This window comes from Pelodiscus sinensis, chromosome 3 (assembly GCF_052426305.1).
Source record: "Pelodiscus sinensis isolate ZL-2025 chromosome 3, ASM5242630v1, whole genome shotgun sequence".
NCBI classification, from domain to species: Eukaryota; Metazoa; Chordata; order Testudines; family Trionychidae; genus Pelodiscus; species Pelodiscus sinensis.
Window position 1 is genome coordinate 96,617,756 of NC_143054.1, and position 18,374 is coordinate 96,636,129.

Below are 18,374 nucleotides of genomic sequence, written 5' to 3' on the forward strand. Positions count from 1 at the left end.
TCCTTGCAATTCTGTCAGTTCATATCCCTTCACATTGGTGACCCTCACCTATTATTCCTTTTCTTTTATTACTTCCAGCTTGTCAGAACACATCAAAACTTTCTGGCATATTTTTCTAAAATTCATTGGAAACACCGTTATATGATAAGACTATGAACATTTGCCATTGTAAACATATTGGATGTTTGCAACAGATACGCCAAGCTGATACCAAAATGTATAGTCATTATAATAAGGTTATTTGCCTTATATAAATAACCCTCTGCTTGTAGTATGAATGTTTCCAAAAAGCAATTATGCTTTGAATATGCTTAACTTTATGTGATCTTTCTCCTCTTGACTATTTACAACCAAGATTTTAAAAAAATGAGGTTTATTTTACCCTATGTCTTTACTCCCATAAATTTTCTGAGACTGAACCAATATTGGACATTATATTTAATACATTTTACTCCTACAAGCATTTAAGCATGTGTACAGCTACTCCCAGAAGTAGCACCAGTGAAATCAATAGGTCTACCCACAAGTGAATAAGAGCTTTTTGAAGGGAAAAGGCCTCATATAAGTATATTATTACATAGTATTTTTCTGTAGTACTTTGAAAGGATATATGGTGTTAACATGCATAAGAAATAACCTAGTGTGTATTCAGGGGAAATGAAATTTCTAATCCAGCCTTGAAATTCTCAGATTGTTAATTATCAGCTCACTTGTACCCCATTTACTGCTGTTCCATCTGACACTGGCATAGCATAAACTATTGATGATGATCCAGCTGTCTTTCTCTAATCAAAAGGAAAAAATATGTAGTACTTTAAAGACTAACAAGATAGTTTATTAGGTGATAAGCTTTCATGGGCCACCTAATAAACGATCTTGTTAATCATTAAAGTGCTACATATTTTTCCTTTTTTTTTTTTTTTTTTACCAAGATGAGACTAACATGGCTACCTCTCTATTACTATTCTCTCATCAGTTTATGAATGAGCTTGTCACATATTTTAAGATTCAGCTGATTTCTTTATTCAATAGTGGATTAAATTATTCTTATGCTAAAGAGACAAACATTTCTCCTGAAAGAATCATTTAAAAACTTTTTGTCATAGAATCATTCCACTATTCAGACTGGAAAATCAAATAAATTGTAATTCTTACAGTACTTTGCAAAATGCAGTTGGTTACATCATAACATGGGAGTAAAAGATATTTTACCTGAGATTTCTCTACAGTTTATTTCTTCATGGACAACATTTTTTGCTGAGACTTTTGACTCTTGTTTCTAGGCTTTAATTTCAGTTAGAAAATCTTCTGATCCAACCAATGAACAGTATTGCAGCTTACCTATGAAATGTGTGTAAATCTTTTTCTCATTAAATTACAACACTTATTTGATTTTTTTTGTTTTTTGCTCCATATGACTCCTTTGTGACAATGTTCAATAAGAATGTATCTGACTTTTTTCCTGTTTTCTTAACAGATTAACTGGGTTGGTGCCAGTATATATACAGAAGAAAAAAAAAAGACCTGTAGCTGTCTCTGGTGAATTCATAAGTCTCCTATCATGACTTTTCTCTGACAGATTTCCTCTGTAACTCTTCATTCTGCTGCTGCAACTGAAAACATTTATACATAAACAACCCAGTGAGGAGATTATTTGATTTGGTTCACAGTCACACAGGAAATAGGAGAATGAATTGCCTCCACAACAGTATGCTAACTATAAAGCCATAGAAGGTCTTTTAGCTTGTAAGTGTTCTGGTACAGGGACTGTCATTAACTCTGCCCAATAAAACTGATTGAAAGTGTTCTACAAAACTGGTTTTATTGGAAAATTCAGTTTTTGGCTTAAGCGTGTGTGCGGTTTTTTCAATTAATATTTGTTTTCAATGTAAATTTTCAATTTCTCATCCAAAAACAATGTCGTGACAAGCCAAAATATTTAATCCCAAACCCCAAATATTTCTCTTATGAAATCCTGACAGAGTGCCTCACAGGACTTGTAACTTGGACACCTGACACTTGGGTTCTCCTCTCTACATATTCCATACCAGTTCCTCTCCTATAATGCACCATGGCCTTAGAAATCTCATGCTTTATAACCTCCACTCAGCCTGGGCAGAGATAGTGACGCATACCAGAAGATATAGGTTAAGCAAGATCGGTGCCTTTAGAGGAAAGTGGGGCCTGAGGCACTTGTACTACAGAGCTCCTAGGAGGCATTGCAGTGGTGTAACCCAACATACATTCCAACCAAACTGAATGATTTTTCATTTTCAGTGATACTTTCTTTGGGAAAAACTGTTATTTTCCTGCGCCATTCCTATCCGAGCTCTCTATTTTCTACTGAAATGTAGATTTTTAATTATAAAAATTAAGTGTGAATTGAGAAAAATGAAAAATGGCTCTACTTTAATGATATCTAAAATAGGGGGATGTCTGATAAAAGAAAAGGAATCCAAACACATTTAGGGTATGTCTACACTGCACGGTTATTTCGGGATTCCAGCGGTATCCCAAAATAGCTACCCCACACCTACACAAGCCGCCTCTTATTTCAAAATATTTTTTGAAATAACAGGTGCGCTATTTCACCATCTCAGTAAACCTCGTTGCATGAGAGATAAGGAATGTTTTGAAATAGCGTGTTATTTTGAAATTTGGCGCTGCGTAGTGTATAGTATATAACACATTAATACAACATGAGTTGGTAGATACTGATAGAGACACACTCCCTCTCAGGTGTGTCCTCTTTTTTGAAAGTTCAAACTCTACTTCAGATTTGTTAAGTATCTTATACCCCTTTTTCCACTTGTACCCTCACCTTTGACAATTTTAGTCCCCTAAACATTGTCAAGGATCTTAAATATTTGTTCTCACCATATTTCTCTACATTTCCAAATTTGAGCCATGATTAGACATACAAGTAATGAACTGCCTCATGCAAACTGTTCTCACTCTATCCCTACCTTTAGGCAAGGACTCACTTCAGGGGACCATCCCTATCAAAGCACTGAAGCCTGTACATCACTTTAAACACGTGGTTACATTCTACGGAGTTAAACAAATGCTTAAGTTGTTCCTCTGAATTAGAACTCAGAACAGTAAGAAACACATTATCTACAAAGATAAACTTCTTGTGAGATTTTCAGCCAAGGATTCGTACCCAAGGTATTTAGATTGTTTGGGTGTTCTTTAATTTTCTTTTAGCCTGGATATATTGTGGAAAGCCTATGCTATGTTCTGTGTGTACTCTAGCAGACTATATAAAACACCAGTCCAGAACAGTTCATACTGTGAAACAAAATATCGTACAAACAGTACATAGGTATTTACAGGTAAAAATGATATATCTTTGTCATGAGCAGGCATTGTATAAATCTACAGTTATTTGCGACTTACATCTTTTAGTTATAATATGTCAGAATAAGGAAGGTTAACAAATAGAAAATGTGTGTGACCAATAATCATTAGAGTGGCAGACAACACCGGTCACTGCTGGCACAGGCAGGGCAAGAGTTAGACATCAAGAAAAAAGATAGACTCACTGAAGGTGGAAGAGAATCAGGGAAATGTTTTGAGATTGCTTTTGGACCATTAACATCAGCAAGATCTGTGTCTTGATATTCAGTGATTGGAAAAATGGGGCAGATCTGCAGTGTTTACATATAGAAGAGAATAGCACACTTAATTTAATTAAATCTGAGTATTCCCCTTCCCCCAAAGCAAAGGTACTTCTATGTTTACCATCCCACAAAAGTTATGTTCATTGGAAGCAGGGCACTGTTAAGATCTCCTATGTCTCATGTAGGACAAAGGCTAGCTGAGAAGAAACCCCTCTATAGCCAAAGAAGTTCAAAACAAAATCTGGCCTACCCTGAAGTGTGGGCAGTGTGACCTAGGGGTCAGAGCAGAATCAGCTGTAGAAATGAAGGCTGGGTCCAGAATCAAGCCAGGGTTCAGAAGTTCATAGACAGGCAGGGATTAGAACTGAAGCAGAAACAGGCACAAGTTGGAACAAGGGCTGGACAAGAAGCAAGTCTGACCCAACTGCAGCCACAATGAGCCACCACTGTGCTACCCATTACTGCAGGGTTAAATAGTTGGCCTCTCTGATCAGCTAGGGAATACAGTTGCTTAGGCCTGGTCTATACTTCTGAAGGCCATCAATCTAAGTTATGCAACTTCAGCCATGTGAAGTCAACATACTTAGATCTATTTATCACAGTATCTTCACTGCAGTGAGTTGACCTCTGAAGCTCTCCCATTGACTAATCTACACTTCTCATGCAAGGGGAGTACTGGAGCTAACTGGAGAATGCTCAGCAGCCAGGATAAATTAACTCCTACTGGATTGGTTGCTGCCAGTTGATTGGGTGGGTAGTGTATACATGTTCCTAGTAAGAGTTTATTGGGCATAGCTAAGCTCACTGGGTTGTTAAGTGAACAAGTGTGAATGCAGCTGAGTTCCTGACACTCCAGCTTGATACCAGATCACAATGGAAAAGAAGGAAATGAGTGATCTGGCAGTTGGCAGGAAATGCCACATGGTATGTGAAGGGGAGACATCCTACACAATGCAGCCATGCACTGTTGATCTGACCAGGCCACATAGGCACATGGGAGAAAACATTTGATAGTAAACACCTACCTACATACTCAGCATTGATTGGAGGACTGTATTTTCATCGTTTAATATCATATAGGGCACGTCGACACAGCAGGGCTAAAGCCAAAAATAAGCTACACAACTTGAGCTACATCAATTGCATAGCTTAGGTTGAAATAGCTTATTTCGGCTTTTGGTGCTGTCTACACAGCAGGAAGTCCGAGTAAAAGCACTCTTCCTCCAACTTCCCTTAGTCCTGGTAAAATGAGGGTTACAAGAGTCAGAGTAAGAAGTCCTCCAGCTCAACATTATTTTGACATTATGGCAAAATAACTGCTTGTAGTGTAGATGTGAACTATGTTATTCTGAAATAACACTGCTGTGTAGACGTGCCCATATTGACCAACTACTCCACAACTGCCAATTTAAGGGCATTGGGCACAATAAGAATCACAACTGGAACACACAAAACCCCTGATGAGCCTAGGGAAAAAAAGATATAAAGTCACATGATTAACTATTCAGATGAAACCAGGACGTAACAGCAATACCAGGCCAAATTCATGTATGGCAGTGTCTGTGTGTTTTAATGACAGCTTGCCCAGTTCCTCCATCAGCACAGTGACTCTAACATGTAACGTTTTGTGATGCTGTATCTAAGTGCTTCCGGGACTGCTTCACAGATCATAATGTGTAATGGCATCTGCAGTTCTCGAGAACCTTCCTACTCTAACACTACTCCATTGCAAGGCTACTTCTCAAATACCCACAAATTGAGTCTGTGAAGGAGAGGAAATGGTTCCAGGGAAGAAGACGCAATTGGGTATGTCTACACTAGGGGACAAAGTTGAATTGAGATACACAGCTTCAGTTACATTGATTGCTTAGGTGAAATCGAAGGAGCTTAATTTGACTTTTGGTGCTGTCCACACTGCAGGAAATTGAAGTCGAGAAAACTCTCCCTTTGATTTCCCTCACTCCTCATGGAAGCAGGGTTACCAGCACTGATTAAAGCACTCCTCTCAGTTTGAATTAGCTGTCTTCACTAGACCCACTAATTCAAACTCTGGAAGATCGACTGTGGCAGCTTCAATCTTCTGTGTAGTGTAGATATACCTGAGGTAATTAAGAAGACCATGGTGGAAGCTCAAAATTCAAGGCAAGAGACTGGAGGCAATGAGTAGGGTAACTGTCCCTTCTGAGTGGTAAAGTTTGCAAGAAACCAAAGGCTCTGATGAATATATTTTAAAGTAATATGTAGAGTCCTGTTCTCACTTTACAAGTGATATAAAGTAATCTGTATAACCTCCAGCATCCAAACAACAAAGGAAAATAGATAAACCTTTTTGTTCATAATGTTTCCCAGATGAGTTTTGATTTGAGTCCATTCTATACTTCAGTGTGGCCCACTGTGTGTCTCTCTGATCACTCAGAGACCATGTCCACTGCATTCTTTTGCTTATTTGAAGTTTTGTCTGCTTACTAAATTTGATGATCACGCTATTGGCAACCTGCATGTGTGAGATAGAGGTAATATTTTTTACTTTCTACTGATGTATGGAGTAGACATGGATGGAATCTTTTCATTTCCCCCCTCTGGAATCAGAGCGGGTTGTTCTAATGCTCCAGTAGTTTCCATTTTAAAACAAAGGAACAATAGATGGTGAATGAATGAAACGAGGTTGAATGTCACTCTTGATAGAAATAGGGAGTATCATAGACACGCCAACTGAGGAAAAAACTTCAGTCCTTTTTTAAGTACATCTCTATTCAGGACAGCCCATAAGCATCTGCTTTTGGGCCGTCCTGAATATTCTTATTTTTTTGAATTGTGGACAGAAATTGATGACTTCTTAGCTTAGCTTAATAAAAAAAGCACACAGTGTGAAATATGAGCTTATTGCCCATATCTTTTATTTGATTGAATTAACAGTGGCTTCTGATTTCCAGTGCAGTCTATATGGACCATTTTGCGTCAGTTTTGCAAAGAGTGACTTAGTTGTTGCAGCCATAAAATGTACATGCACCTGCCAAATACCTAACAGAACATCACACAGTTTTTGCAATAACATGTCTATGGACATGCCGTCAACTAATCTGTCTGCAACCATCCACTTAAGTAAATGGGGGGAGGAGGAGTTGCAAATTCACTGCATCCACAGGCATTTTTTCCCATCACTTTTAATACACCCTCTGTTGATAATTAAGTTGTGTATGTTTAAACAGTGCTATTTTAAAAACCAGTCTCCAAGCAGGGAACGGAGGAGATAGCAGTTCACTGGCATTGCCTGTTAGCTGCTACATCAGTTATGGATGCAACCAGGTAGAGAAATGCTGTGGAATTCTGACCAGCAGAGGAAATACAAAAGGTATGGAAGAGAAATTATCATGCAGAGCTCTCTTTCTTTTTCAGGCAATTAATTCATGGGGCTCAAGGCCTTTGTATAATAACAAAGCACATATTCTGCCAATTATTTAGGAGTCACAAGTTAACATCTATCTGATGAAACAGGTTTTGCCAAAAAAGTTCTTAAAAAGAATCACATTAATTAGGGCTGTTTAAGATCATGAAAACTCTGCAAAAAGATCATTAATAAGACACCTGTTATAGCCTCTCCCCAGAGCTCACTCATTCCCTTTGCTGTTTTGCTGCATTTTGCAGCTGAGACAACATGAATCTCGCATGGGAAACCTCACAGAAAAGCAGCTTCCACAGGTCTATTTTCTGAGTTCTGGCTGGAGTCCAGCTCAGTGTTCAGCATTTTTAAGACAGTGTTTAAGCACCTGTGAAATCACACACCTTGGCTTAACTAAACACTTACATCAATTTAAAAAGTCACTTTTGATGTGGGGGTAAAGAAGCCATTCCCATGCAGTATGGCACAGCACACAAAGGGCAAAGTGGTAGAGATCCTGAATACCAAAAACTGAAAAACCAGCTTGCCCCATCTGCTTTGGCCTCCACAAGTGTGAACGGTAGAAAGCACCTTAAGGCCTCTGGAAATGGCCAGCCCAGAGTTCCCTTTTGAGAAAGGCATTTTGCGTTGGCCTCATGCATCAACTGCCTCCACCCCACAGGCTATGTCTAGACTGCAGGCTTCTTTCGAAAGAGGCTCTTTCGAAAGCATCTTTCGAAAGAGCCTCTTTCGAAAGATCGCGTCTAGACTGCAGGCGGATCTTTCGAAAGAGCAATCCGCTTTTTCGAAAGAGAGCACCCAGCGAGTCTGGATGCTCTCTTTCGAGGAAGCCCTATTTACATTGAAGAACGCCTTCTTTCGAAAGAGGAACTTTCGAAAGAAGGCGTTCTTCCTCGTGAAACGAGGTTTACCGCCATCGAAAGAAAAGCCGCGTTCTTTCGAAATAATTTCGAAAGAACGCGGCTTGAGTCTGGACGCAGGGGAAGTTTTTTCGGGAAAAGGCTACTTTTCCCGAAAAAAACCCTGAGTCTGGACACAGCCACAGTGTCCAGCATAAGGAAAGAGAGGGTGCAGTAGTTGAGAGGGCAGACTCCATTATGTCCAGTCTTCCACTGGCTTAATATCACTGTGAAGAAATAACTTGGGGATATTTTGGTGGGGGGCTGTGCCATAGGACCTTTCTATCAGCTCTTCTGACTTGCACTATGCCAGTTTATGGCCCTGGGCAGTACAGGCTTAGAAAAGTAGGTGACACCATCTTTGCTTCACCCAACAACCTGTGTCAAGTAAATGATTTTGCCCTGAATATTTATTTAGTGCATTTAAGCCAAGTTTAAGACTGATTGTGTCTTCATTGCCATTTTCAGAAAAATTGGAAAGTGCAACACTTTTCATATAATCTGCTGAACAAGCCATTGGATGTTAGCAGCTTTACCAAAGTGGGCTGGTTTTGAAAGCTGAGGAGCTTCATGGCTCATTACCAACCTTTTGAGATATCTCCATTTCCTTCCATTGCTAACAACGTCAGCACTGGCACATGAATAGACTGGTGATTTCTAGCCACATAGAATGGTGAATATGAAAGCACAATCTTAAGTTTGTAGAATAGTTTTGAACTGAGACAAAGCTACTGTAAGTCCTACTGGCTCAGCTAAGAAAGGATCCCATACTCACATAATAGAGCAGCTGCTTTTGAATTAGTATCCATGTTTGATTCTTAGCTACAGTAATGTACATGACACATAAAAGAGTGAGTCCAAGCATCAGAAAGGGGAATTAAGTTTCTGGTTAAGACTCGTCTAGTATCTATCAACCCTCCAAAAGAAATAACAAATACTATCACAGATATATACTGGTGGGCAGATATATAGATGTATAGTAATAAAAGAAAGGCCCTACTTGAATTATGGCATTGTTGTCAAATAATTGCAGATGAGCCACAGATGAGACATGGAAAATCTTGGGAAAATAATAATGGACATTTATTAATTGCAGTAATTTAGAGAAGCCAGGGAAAACCTATTTGTTTTAGCAAAAATGCTGGAACAATATAAACACTCAATGTGTTTGTGTAACTCGCACTCAATATACGAATGTGTAAGTTATCACTCTGTGATCACATACTGAATGAGGAGATTAAAGGGGACTGAAATAGTGCAGGCAATGTACAATGTAAGGCAGTTATGGTCATGTAGCCCATAGGCAAGATAATAGGTGGACAAGCCACCTCAGTGACTGGATTTCCAGAGATGACAAGTGACCACTGAGCAGAGTGAAAACACACTGGGCCAATCCCATGACAAAACTCCTTGGCCACAAATGGAAAGAAAATGCAACAAAATGGAATGTTGTGGTGTTGACTTGCAGTCATGGAGAAAAAGATGAGGACAAGTTGAGAAAAGGACACAGGACAATATAAACACTCAAATATATTATGCATGATCATTTTTGATAACCAGACATTTTGAGACACTTACATTCCAGTGTAGAGCTACCAGCAAGAGTCCCAGCCACCAGCTATGCGGGGTTGAAAGTGGGATTCCTGCCTGTAAATCACCCAGGCCTCCTGCTGTCAACTTGGTGGTTGATAAAATTGCCCGGAAAGCGGGGATCTGCAATTTCCACGATATCGCTTAAATTTAAGACATTTTATCAGCTTTTTTATTTATTTCCATTTTTTAAACTTCATCTTTTCATTGTTGTCACTGGGTGAAGGTCCATAGTTCCACAAGCAGCACAAAATTAGTATGACAGGTATGAACAATCACTAGCCCTTCACCACAAGAGATCTTTGTCCCTTTTTTAAGAGTCAGCATAAACAGTGGGACTTTAGACTGGACTGTGAAAAAGAACACATTTAGGAACCCGCCATCTGCCATCCTTCAGAAATGCCCTGAGGGTCAGACTAATGGTCTATTTAGCCAAGAATTTAGTCTTCCAACAGTGGTCAATGCCAGGTGCTTCAGAGGTAATGAAGAGAACAGGCAATCCTAAAGTGATTCATCCCCTTTTGTCCACCCCCAGCTTCTAGCAAACAAAGGCCAGGGACCCTCCAAGTACAGTGTTTCATCCCTACCTATCCTGGCTAATAAGTAATGATGGATCTATTCCCTCCATCCCTCCAAGGAACTTATCTGGTTATCTTTTTAACTCAGTCATAGTTTGCCCTTACATAATATCCCCTAGTACCCTCAAAGCTCTCACATATTCGTCAGGACTGCTGAAGTTTTCAGCTGATCTTAGCTACAGTGGTAGTGCCGGGACAGAGGTGGTTTCTCAGCAGCTCCAGCCCAAATGAAGAATTGAATTAATTCACATTCCCACTACAGACTTTAATTGCTTACTGACTGGTGCCTATGAGATTGGCTTGGATAGCTTGTATGTAGGTAACAATCAGTTATTCAGCCAGAGAAAACATTTTGGGATTAGTTTTGTTACCCGTATTCATTGAGTATGAGAGAAAGATACTCTCAGTTGGAGCAAGCTTTGGGCAGACCCACAGTTTTGGGGAGTCCATTATCAGTATAGGCAACTAAGTAACAAATTAGTGCTTAAATACTGTGTCTGGAGACTCAAACACAGTATCTGACGAAGTGGGTCTTTGCCCACGAAAGCTTATGCTCCTACACTTCAGTTAGTCTATAAGGTGCCACAGGACTCCTCGTCGCTTTTGGAGACTCAAAGTGGTAGTTGGACAGAAATTATACTGTTGTTTAATTGACAAAATGATGGCTGAGTATGGCTGGATTGGGCCAAAAGAAATCTGATGAGGTTCAACAAGGACAAGTGTAGAGTCCTGCACTTGGGACAGAAGAATCCCAAACATTGTTACAGGCTGGGGACCGAATGGCTAAGTAACAGTTCTGCAGAAAAGGACCTGGTGATTACAGTGGATGAGAAGCTGGATATGAGTCACCAGTGTGCCCTTGTAGCCAAGAGGGCTAATGGCATATGAGGGTGCATTAGAAGGAGCATTACCAGCAGATCCAGAGAAGTGATTATTCCCCATTATTCGACTGGTGAGGCCACATCTGGAGTATTGTGTCCAGTTCTGGGCCCCCCACTTTAGAAAGAATGTGGATGCATTGGAGAGGAGGGTCCAGCGGAGGGCGACCAAAATTATGAGGGGGCTGGAACACATGACATATGAGGAGAGACTGAGGGATTTGGGATTGTGTAGTCTGCAGAAAAGTGAGGTGGGATTTGATAGAAGCCTTCAACTTCCTGAAGGGAGGTTCCAAAGAAGATGGAGAAAGGCTGTTCACAGTAGTGACGGATGGCAGATGGCAATGGTCTCAAGTTATAGTGGGAGAGGTCTAGGTTAGATATCAGGAAAAACTATTTCACGAGGGGTGTGTCAAGACTACAGAGTTTTTTCGAAAAAAGTGGACTTTTTTTGAAAAAACTTCCTCTGCGTCTAGACTGCTGCCACGTTCTTTCGAAATTAAATTGAAAGAATGCAGTGGTTTTTTTGACGGCAGTAAACCTCATTTTACAAGGAAAAATGCCTTTTTTCAAAAGCACTCTTTTGAAAGAGAGCATCCAGACTCCCTTGGTGCTCTCTTTCGAAAAAGCAGCATGATTTTTCGAAAGAAATGGTTGCAGTCTAGACACTCTCTTTCGAAAGAGGCTTTTTTGAAAGATTCTTTTGAAAAAGCCTCTTCTGAAAGAGGCTTTTAGTCTAGACATAGCCTAGGAGGGTGGTGAAGAACTGAAATGGGTTACCTAGGGAGGTGGTGGAATCTCCATTCCTAGAGGTCTTTAAGTCTCTGCTTGACAGAACCCTGGCTGGGTTGTTTCAGTTGGGATTGGTCCTGCCTTTGGCAGGGGGCTGGTCTTGATAACCTCCAGAGGTCTCTTCCAGCTCTATGATTCTATGACTCTAAGATAGATAGATAGATAGATAGATAGAAAGTACTATACTTTGCCAGACTGTTCTCTTTTCCTACTATCTAGACACCATGAGTTTCACCAAAAACAGGTGCACATTCCCTGCAATATTTTCAATATATAGGGCCCTGTGTGAATTATTCTAAAAGATCTCCGGAAGTAACAGAGGCATCTGTTAACGCAAATACATTCTTAAAACCCTACCTGGTTAATTAAGTATTTGTAGGAAACAAATTAAGAGTAGAAGAATCTGGTCTGAAGATCCTACCAGTCACAATAATTTTAAATGCATTGCGAAACCAAGAATAAAATAAGCCATAAATGATTGGATTACATGTAGAATTGAAGTATCCCAGCCAGAGGAAGGCATTGTACAAGTCTTCAGGTGTTGAGAAGTTAATAAAAGGATCAGCTATTGTAAGGCTAAAGAAAGGCATCCAACACAACACAAACACCCCCATGACAATACTTAAAGTTTTAGTTGCTTTGCTCTCTTTTTTTGTAGAGCGTTTGTTTTTCATTTCAGAGACACATTTTATTGCACTGGAGATGTTAGCAATTTGTCTTGCATGTTTTCTTGCCACTCGAAATATGTGGAAATAGACACTCACCATCACTGTTCCTGGGAAAAAGAAGGTTATAAAAGAAGCCATCACTCCCCACAGTTTGTTAAATATCAATGTACACAAACCGTTGCAGTCAGTAGAAGTCACATATTCTTCAATGCCATCAATATTCAACTCTGAGAAAACTAGGCCAAATGCAAATAAGAAAGGGACAGCCCAGCTAATAAATAAAAAGAGGACTATCACCGGGACAGTTATTTTGGTGACATAATTCAGTGGGTCACAAACCGCGTAGTAACGGTCAACGGAGATAAAACACAAGTGGAAAATCGAGGTGGTACAGAGCATTATATCAAAAGAAGTATGGAGTTTGCAGAAGAGGTCTCCAAAATACCAGCAGGACTCAACAGACCTGACCATGCTGTAGGGCATCACCGTGAAGCTAAGCAAAAAGTCAGTAGTTGCCAAGGAGCAGATCAGGAAGTTGGTTGGAGAGTGAAGCTGTCTGAAATGAGCGATGGAAATGATCACAAGCATGTTACCACTCATTGTGAGCACTGTCGCTCCCACCATGAAGATGTACATAGCCCAAAGACTGATTGTAGACCTTACATTCCTAGCACATGAATTGTTAACAAAGTCAAAGCAGTACTGCACGTTCTGTGGACTCCAGAGGGTGGATGAATTCATGAATCAATATTATGAAAAGGAATGGTTTTGAAAGGATCCAAGTACAGCCAGTTCTGGGGGAAATTAAAAAAATGAATAAACAAAGAGACATGAACAATATCAGCATCTGCAGATCTGTGTTTCAGATTCGTTGATTAGCAACTGACACTTTAAAAATGCACATGAGTTTGCTTTTAGTTTAATAATAATTCCCATGTAATGCAGTGTGCTTCAGAATGACAGTAGTACAAAAAGTAGCAGAATTTCGCCCAATGCATCAGAAAAGTGCACTGTATCATCACGAGGAGTAACGGTAGTTCGGAATAGGAAGTCTAATCCGAACTACCTAGTCTGTGCCGTGTGTAGCCGTGGGGCACGGAGTCCGCACTAGCGGACATTTAAAAATGGCAGCGCCTGGCAATATGCAAATGAAGCCCAGGAAATTCAAATCCTGGGCTTCATTTGCAACTCTGGTTGCCTACATTACCACCCTAGTTCGAACTAGGGTGGTAGTGTAGACATACCCCCAGTGTCTGAGAGTCTGTAACGCCGAAATGCTGGCTGTTCCTTCTGGGGGGCGCTATTGCTTGAAATGCTGGCTGTTCCCTCTGGGGGAACTGTTGCCTGAAATGCTGCTATTTCCTCTAGGTGGCACTGTTGCTGAAATGCTGGGTGTTCCCGCTGAGTGGCCCATGCTGCATGGGGAGTGCGGGGCCCAAACGGCTGCTTGCACCACTTGCTCCCCCACGGCAGCCTGGCTGAGTGGCGCAGAAATCAGCCGAGCAATACGGTGGGAGGCGAAGGGGGGGGTGGTGACGTGCAGCGTGATAGCAGCTCCAGGCCCCGCCTCCTGGCCATGAATGTCACTGCCCCATTCCCCTTTGCCTCCCGCCGCAGCGTTCAGCTGACTTCTACGCCACTCACCCATGTGGGAGCAAGTGGCGCAAGTGACTGTTTGGGCTCCGCACCACCCATGCAGCATGGGGAGTGCATAGCCCAAATGGCCATTTGGGCTCCGCGGTCCCACGAGTGAGAGGCAGGAGGGGGAGGAGAAGTGAAAGAGAGAGACAGAGAAAGAGGAAGGAGGCAGAGGAGAGCTGAGAGAGAGAGAAGGGGAGGCAGTAGGAGGAGGAGAGAGAGAGACATGGAGCGAGAGACCGGAGGCTCAGGAGAGAAGACCAACGTGGAGGAGAGACCTGAAAATCCCGTCTTATGATGGGCTAATTGGCTAGTTATCAAATACTTTTTAATCTCAAAGTGCTCAAAACCAGTTAGGAATATTGGATATTTTTGCTATGGAATTTATATTTAACACTATAAGCACTATGATAAGAGGTTTGCACAATGAACGTTTCAAATGTGAAAAACTCCCCTGTATTGCAGTCAGAGGCAGATTACAATTTTGAGGAGCCTTGAGCAAGAGCAAGTGGCAGCCCCTCCCCCACTCTACCCCTTCCACTGTGTTCCCTCCCCCTCATGCTCTTGCCTGGGAGATGGGGTTAGGATATAGGAGCTTGCACTATTCCACCCACCTGGGTTCCTGTCAGGAAGTGAGGGTTGGGTGCAGAGACTTCCCACATTGCCTGGCAGGAGTACTGGGCACATGGGCAGAGCAGAGCAATCCTCCAAGCCAATGACCCACCTCTCTGGAAGGAGCACTGGGTAGGCCGAGTGGATCTGGGCACAGGAGTGCCCATTTTTCCTGGGTCCTCCAATTGGCCAGGACATGGGCTACATTGGCCCACTAGCTAATCCACAATGAATGCATATCACTATGCATCATGTCAGACATCTTTGTTCCTGCACCTGCACTGTCCATACTTTCAGGAGAGACATCAGAAAATCCAAACTGGTTGATACTATAATGAGTTTAACATTCAGTACTTTGTGAAACTAGCCAGACTTCATTGTGGAATAGTGTCAAAAACTCACTGACACCTTCCTCATTTTAGCATGTGTTCTGATAGGTCACTGAGTGCATACCTTCCGGCAAGTTTCTGTCTGTGATATTAATCTTCTGAGGTGCGTACTCTCAACATACACATAACTAGAATTACAAGAAAAACAATAGATTAGTGCTAAGGAATCACTCAGGTGTGCCTCATAATACTGAATGATCTGAAAAACAGGTAAGATGATACAAGTTTAGTAAATTGTATTAACCCTTCATTATGAAAAATTGATATTTAAGACTTCTGTTTTTTTAATTTGATCCAGTGTTTGCTTTTACTAATGTAAACATGCAAGAAGAAAAAGTATGTTTCTCACATAAAAATCTCACTCTCATCTGCATGCTATTCCTTATGCCTGGAAACTGGTACACAGTTCTTGGTATATGATAGAATTAAAGTTTGAACGTGGTCTGAGAAGATGATTTTTATATGCTAGTGTGTGGATGCACACACACACATACATAACTGTTCAAACACATTATGTGTATGTTATTAGAGTTTGGGCATTTAGTTAACATTATTTCATAGTAGTAAAATAGGGGATGGTATTATCGGTTTCTAGAGACATAAACCACAGGATGCTAGTTGTTGAGAGTTTCTTCGGATACAAGGTCCCCAAATGTAATTAGGTGTTTTAATTATGAATACTTTTGGGACTCAGTCTTCAACAGAATACAGATTTTAGTCAAATCAACTGCTCCATCTGTAAATCCCATTTTTTTTTGTTCTTTCCAATTCTATAAATCATTGTCCCCCACCTAAGTCCTGCATTGTTTTCTTTCTACCTGGTTTTCAGGTTCATATAAAGTTACTTCTGTACCACAGGGTACATTAATGCATTCTGACCTACTTTTAAAAAAATCTGTTTGAAACTCAGCTGCATAATAAAAATATAAACATTTGCCACTTTAAACACATTGCAGGTTTACAAGATTTATGCCAGGCTGATATGAAAATGTAGAGTGATTGATTGCAGGGTTCTTTATCTTATATAAATAATCCTCAAATATGAATGCCCCCCAAAGCCACTTATGCCCTGTGTATGATTAGCATTATGAGATCTTTCTCCTCTCTATTACATCAAAGATATAGAAAGTCTATTGTAGGCCAAAACCTTATGCCATTAAAGTTGAGAATTTTAACATTGACTTTGAATTGAATCAATATTAGAGCTAATGTCTAATACATTTTATTCCTACAAGCATTTAAGCATGTTTATAACTTTATTCTCAGGAGCACCAGTGAACTCATTAGGTCTATGCACAATGACTAGAATGTTTTCAGGAAAGGATCTTTGTTTATAGACTTTCTTTTGTACTTAGAAAGGATATATGATATTAACATGCATAAGAAAAAGCACAGTGTGCGCACAGTAACAGACTTCAGTCTCACAAAAACTAAATATCTAACCCAGCCCACACATTGGTAAGTGTCAGCTCACTGATATCCCATTTACAGATGTTTTATCTGTATCTGGCATAGCATAAACTATTGAAGATGATCCAGATCTGCTTCTCTAATCAGTTTCTGAATAATCTTGCTCTACATTTTAAGATTCAATTGACTTCTTTATTCAGCATAGTGATCAAGTTATCTTTATGATACAGAAACGACTATTTCCTCTGAAAAAATCACTAGAAAACTTTTTGTCATTACAGTCAATCCACTATTGAGAGCTGAAAATAAAATTAATTGCAGTTCTTCTAGTCCTTTACAAAATGCAGTTGTTACATCTTTACACTGGTGTAGAGGATTTTTTTAGCTGCTCTCTCCACACTTTATCGCTTTATAGGAAACATCTTTTGGCTGGGATTTTTGCTTTTGTTTCTAGTCTTGAATTTCAGTTTGAAAATCTTCTGATTCAAGTCAATGAACAGTTTTAGAGCTTACCTGAAAAGTGCGTATAAATCTTCTTTTTCTTATTAAATTGCAAAGCACATTTGATTGGGTTTTTTTCTTTGTGGCAATGTTCAGTGAAAATGTATTTGAAATTTTTCCTCGTTTCTTATCCAATTAATTGGGTTGCTGCTAGTATATATAGAGCAAAGTTGGCCTGTAGCTGTCTCTAGGGAGTTCACAAGTCTCCTATTGTGCCTTTCCTTTAGCACATTTCCTCTGTAACTCTTCATTCCACTGCTGCAAATGAAAAAAAAATGTGCACAAAGAACTCAGAGAGGAGATTATTTGATTCAGTTCATAGCTACACTGGAGATGGGAAGATGAACTTTGCTTCTACTTCAATATGTTAACTATAAAGCCATTGAAGGTCTTTTACCCTATAAGCTTTGCAGGGCAGGGACTGTCATTTTCTCCATCCAGTAGAGCTGGTTGAAAATGTTCTCTCAAAACTATTTTTGCCTGGATAATTTGTTTTTTGGCTAAACACTTTTTTTTTTCTTTTTTTTTTTTTTGCCAGAGGCATCTGTTTTCAATGGAAATTTTCAATTTCTCATCCAAAAACGGAGTGGCAAAAAGCCAAAATATTTCATCCCAAATTCAAAATATTTATCTTCTGAAATGCTGTCACAGTTCCTCATGGGAATTATATTTTAAGTGCCTAACACTCCTGTTCTCCTTTAACTACTCGCTAATTCTGCAATTCTTCACAAAACAGTAAATAAAAAAACTGGTACCCTGTAGTTTAGAGGTCAGAATGCAATTTGTCTTCAGTATATTACATCTTTAACGTCAAATTTAAATTTCCATCTGTAGTATATGTTCCCATGAATATAATGGGGACCCTTTCTTTTAAAGCTGACTTCTAACTTCTTTGTTTGAATAGTTTTCATTCCATGTGCATGCTTTTTGGATATCACAAAAAATTGTGCATACATCTCTATCATGACAGAGCTGGGAGTAAATAAACCTATTGTAAACAAAACTGACCCCCATAACTTGTTGAACAGAATAGGATGCGAACTAGAGCATGTTACTAAAATCCTCTACTCCTGAAGCATATGCTTCTGAGAAAACCACCCTAAAAGCAAAAGCAGTCGACATTGTCCAATCAACTCACTTTATCACAGAGATGGTTATTTTGCTAGAATAATGCAGTGGGTAACAGTCTATAATCAAATCAATATGATGGAGACTAATCTGGCTACAATTACTTAAGAGAGAGATCGAGGGGTCATTGTGGACAGTTCTCTGAAAACATCCACTCAGTGTTCAGCAGCAGTCAAAAGAGCAAATACAATATTAGGAGTCATTAAAAAAGGGATAGAGAATAAAACAGAAAATATTTTATTGCCTCTGTATAAAACCATGGTATACC

At 39.9% G+C, this 18,374-nt stretch overlaps 1 protein-coding gene and 1 long non-coding RNA gene across 2 annotated transcripts in view; one reads left to right on the top strand and one right to left on the bottom strand.

Annotated features, from left to right (window-relative positions):
• Nucleotides 1-11,955: 11,955 nt before the first annotated feature.
• On the bottom strand, nucleotides 11,956-13,208 carry LOC102445464 (trace amine-associated receptor 4-like). Its single transcript, XM_006136249.5, has one exon. It carries the CDS (start codon nucleotides 13,167-13,169, stop codon nucleotides 12,126-12,128), a length of 1,044 nt encoding a protein of 347 aa, XP_006136311.2. The 5' UTR covers nucleotides 13,170-13,208; the 3' UTR covers nucleotides 11,956-12,125.
• A 1,996-nt stretch (nucleotides 13,209-15,204) lies between these two features.
• Nucleotides 15,205-18,374, top strand: part of LOC142827630 (uncharacterized) — a 64,259-nt gene continuing 61,089 nt past the window's right edge. The window contains exon 1 of the long non-coding RNA XR_012902328.2: nucleotides 15,205-15,277. This is a non-coding gene — a long non-coding RNA (uncharacterized LOC142827630). The remainder of the gene's footprint in view (nucleotides 15,278-18,374) is intronic.